General features: G+C 47.0%; 1 protein-coding gene across 1 annotated transcript; it reads right to left on the bottom strand.

The window, feature by feature from the left end:
• Positions 1 to 7: 7 nt before the first annotated feature.
• Positions 8 to 1070, bottom strand: LOC112457526 (matrilysin-like; the record flags this gene model as incomplete). Its single annotated transcript, XM_025020665.1, has 1 exon — positions 8 to 1070. A coding segment is annotated over one exon (1063 nt), but the record flags the coding sequence as incomplete, so codon positions are not given.
• Positions 1071 to 1623: the final 553 nt, after the last annotated feature.

The following is a 1623-nucleotide window of genomic DNA, read 5'->3' as shown; positions in this document are numbered from 1 at the left end:
TTGAAACTAGCGTTAGACGCGGATAAGTGATCATGTAGCTCATATTGTCCGCGAACAGCATGATATTGCCCGAGGGCTTCTGATACGCGGCCGTCAGACGCGTGAAATTCTTAGGAAGAAATTTCATGCAGTCCGTCAATAGCAAGGGTTTCTTGTACGTTTTCCCGTCTATATCGATTGACCACACGTATCGTTCGTGCGAGATGTACAATCGACCGTTCGTTATCAATACGGTATCCACGTTTCGCAAGGTGCACAGATCCATCTCGACGTCTTTTGTAGTCGTCGGTGCTATCGTTGTCGTCGTTGTGGTAGTCGTCGTTATTACTTTTGGAACTTTAACGTTTTCTTTAGTGCCGTACAGGTGTTGAATGGAAAGAACGTCCTCTAGAGTAAGTTGAACGGGGAATGTCTTCTCAGGCACGAACGCGAACATAACCGAATCTTCGCGGAAGGTGTGCGGCAATCCTAAAGCGTGACCGATCTCGTGCGTCAACGTCTGAAGTAAATTGTACGTCCCCGGGGGATTCTTAGTCAGCTGTATGTGCCACGTCTCCGCTTTGTCTACGTGCACCTCCGAGACGAAATTTGGGTCTCCGGTGGGAAAAAACGCGTGAGCGACATCTCCGTTAGGACCTCTGAACGCAGACGAACACGGTTCGTTTCGTCGGGAGTATAGCATCGCGTGACGCCCCTCACGAAACGATATCAAAATATCGGGATTCAGCGAATCGCGCTCGAACGTCAATGACGAATTCGCTGCCCACAGATCGAACGCGGCTCGGGTCGTTTTCAAGATTATATCGTTGGCCAGATAAAAGTTCCATTTGAGATGTTTCCTCGGCCATTTGTCCGAAAGCGGAGCGAACGTGCGCTCCGAAATGTCCTCGACGCCGCATCGCGGTTTACCCATTCGATTCAGCGTCTCTTCGTTTAATTCGCCGTCGCCTGGTAGTCGATAGAATTCTTGAAACAGTGAGACGGCTCGATGTAACTCCTGCGTGGTGTTGTAGGACGATGAAAATCGCTGTGCACCGCTGTTAACCAGATACCCATATTTTTGCAGATAACTGATTGCAATCTCATTTTCACTCGATTTACAATTTACCGCGACGACGATAATAATCGCGCACGTAATTACGCGCGCGAGCGACATCGTCGAGAGATAACGATACGTTTCCCACCTCGACCTCTTGACCCTCGAGAAGCGATAAGCGTCACCGCCCGATCGAAGCGCGAGTGACCGACGAAACGAGCGGTGCGTTCCTTTTTTTTTCAGCGATCGCGACGCGGGTGGGAGGTCTCGGTAAAGGTGTTAATTCGTGAAAGGCTGAAAATGAGCGTCGACAAGGCGAACGTGACGATTTCGCTTTGACGTTAGCGCCAATGATGAAGTTGCATTTGTATAATATCCACCATCGTCCCGGTAGAATGAAACATAGACTTTAAACAAAAACATTATTAAGAAGTACATATTCGCAATATATTATATATATTTATTTAAACGCAGCGTAATATCTTCAAGTAATAATATTTCATGATACATATAATATAAATACAAGATATTAATTCTGAAGATTCGGTATTTGATATCGCGACGCGGGTGAGAGGTCATTCGGAAAT

Source organism: Temnothorax curvispinosus, unplaced genomic scaffold, assembly GCF_003070985.1.
Source record: "Temnothorax curvispinosus isolate PA1 unplaced genomic scaffold, ASM307098v1 QBEX01007807.1, whole genome shotgun sequence".
In the NCBI taxonomy this organism is placed as follows: Eukaryota; Metazoa; Arthropoda; class Insecta; order Hymenoptera; family Formicidae; genus Temnothorax; species Temnothorax curvispinosus.
This window is presented reverse-complemented; position numbering and strand designations above follow the sequence as displayed.